General features: G+C 45.1%; 1 protein-coding gene across 1 annotated transcript; it reads right to left on the bottom strand.

Annotated features, from left to right (window-relative positions):
• Nucleotides 1-376: 376 nt before the first annotated feature.
• Nucleotides 377-1,330, bottom strand: LOC138093128 (olfactory receptor 52M1-like). The gene has a single exon (XM_068989242.1). The coding sequence runs from the start codon at nt 1,328-1,330 to the stop codon at nt 377-379; it is 954 nt and encodes a 317-aa protein (XP_068845343.1).
• Nucleotides 1,331-1,549: the final 219 nt, after the last annotated feature.

Raw genomic sequence — 1,549 nt, 5'->3', positions numbered from 1 at the left:
TACTACCCACAGGAGTTATACTTTTACCTTCCAGAAACTATGCAAAACACTCTCTCCAAAGAGAAACCAGAAGTCTTTTACCAAAAAAGTCAAATATATGAATGATCCTCCTGTTGTCTGTATGCTTGTGTCTGTTGTGCTTAATTTTATGAAGTCAAATAGTAAAAGGAATATTGTACAAAAATTCAAGCCCCTGATTTCCTCTTTCAAATATTTCAGGTATTCTCATCTCTGGAAATCCATGGTCAAACAGAATATATTCTAGTGTTCCTCTTATCCCCAAAACTCTGGTAAGACTTGGTTATATGGGTCTTATGTCATTGGCTTCCCTGGTCAGAGCCTTTTCCTATCTGTATGTCTCATGCATGCAGAACACTCACTTGGATTGAGCCCCTGTCTTTAGAATGTGGAGAAGTCTCTCTCGCATTTGTTTAGTGCGAACAGCATAGACAACTGGATTGAGGATGGGTGGGATGAGGAGGTAAAAGTTGGCCAAAAGGATATGAATATGGGGAGGGACATGATGCCCAAAGCGGTGAGTGAGAGAGGACACAGCAATGGGTATGTAAAAGACAAGGATAGCACAAATATGAGAACTGCATGTACCTAGGGTTTTAAGCCTAGCCTCGGGGGTGGCCAACCCCATTACCACTCTAAAAATCATCACATAGGAGGCAGTGATGGCTAGTGAATCCAGGATCAATACCAGGAAGCCAATTCCCATTCCATATAAGTTGTTGACTGTGGTGTCACCACAAGCCAAGGTGACCACAGCCATGTGCTCACAGTAGGAGTGGGTAATGATTTGGGTCTGGTAAAGGGGCAGCCTCAGGCGAATCATTATAGGCAGGGGTCCAATGTAGAGTACTCCACGGAGGAGAGCAGCCAAGCCCAAATGTCTCACTGCTGTATGGGTGAGCACTGAGGTGTGGCGTAGTGGGTTACAGATGGCCACATAGCGATCAAAAGCCATGGCAAGGAAGATGCCTGACTCAACAGTGGCAAAGCAATGGATAAAGAACATCTGGGCCAAACAAGCATCCAGGTCAATGTGGTGGGCATCAAACCAGAAGATGGCTAGCAGTTTGGGCATGGTAGAGGTTGACAGGACTAAGTCAATGACAGCCAACATGCACAAGAAGAAGTACATGGGCTGGTGCAGGCTGTGCTCCAACTTTATCACTGCCAAGATGGTCACGTTCCCCACCACAGCCACCAGGTACATGGAGCTGAAGGGGATGGAGAGCCAGATGTGCAGAGATTCCAACCCTGGGAGGCCAGTGAGCCAGAAAGAAGTAGGCACCAAGCAGGCATTATTAGACAGGAACATGTTTGAGAGTGTAGAGTATCTAAGGGACGGGAGCTCTTAGTTTTAGATCTTTACTTCTATGACAGATATGCCTCTGGAAACTGTAGACTACTGGAATCTTATTTCCATGCTGGGTCACTGGCGGAACCTACAACAAAGAAGAATTTTGAGTGCCTACTTGAAAATTGACATTATGTATTTTACAAAAGATTATGCCTGAAAGCACCTACTGGTATATCT

The sequence above is a fragment of the Capricornis sumatraensis genome, chromosome 16 (assembly GCF_032405125.1).
Source record: "Capricornis sumatraensis isolate serow.1 chromosome 16, serow.2, whole genome shotgun sequence".
In the NCBI taxonomy this organism is placed as follows: Eukaryota; Metazoa; Chordata; class Mammalia; order Artiodactyla; family Bovidae; genus Capricornis; species Capricornis sumatraensis.
Note: the sequence above shows the minus strand (reverse complement) of the source record. Positions and strands in the feature narration are given on the sequence as shown.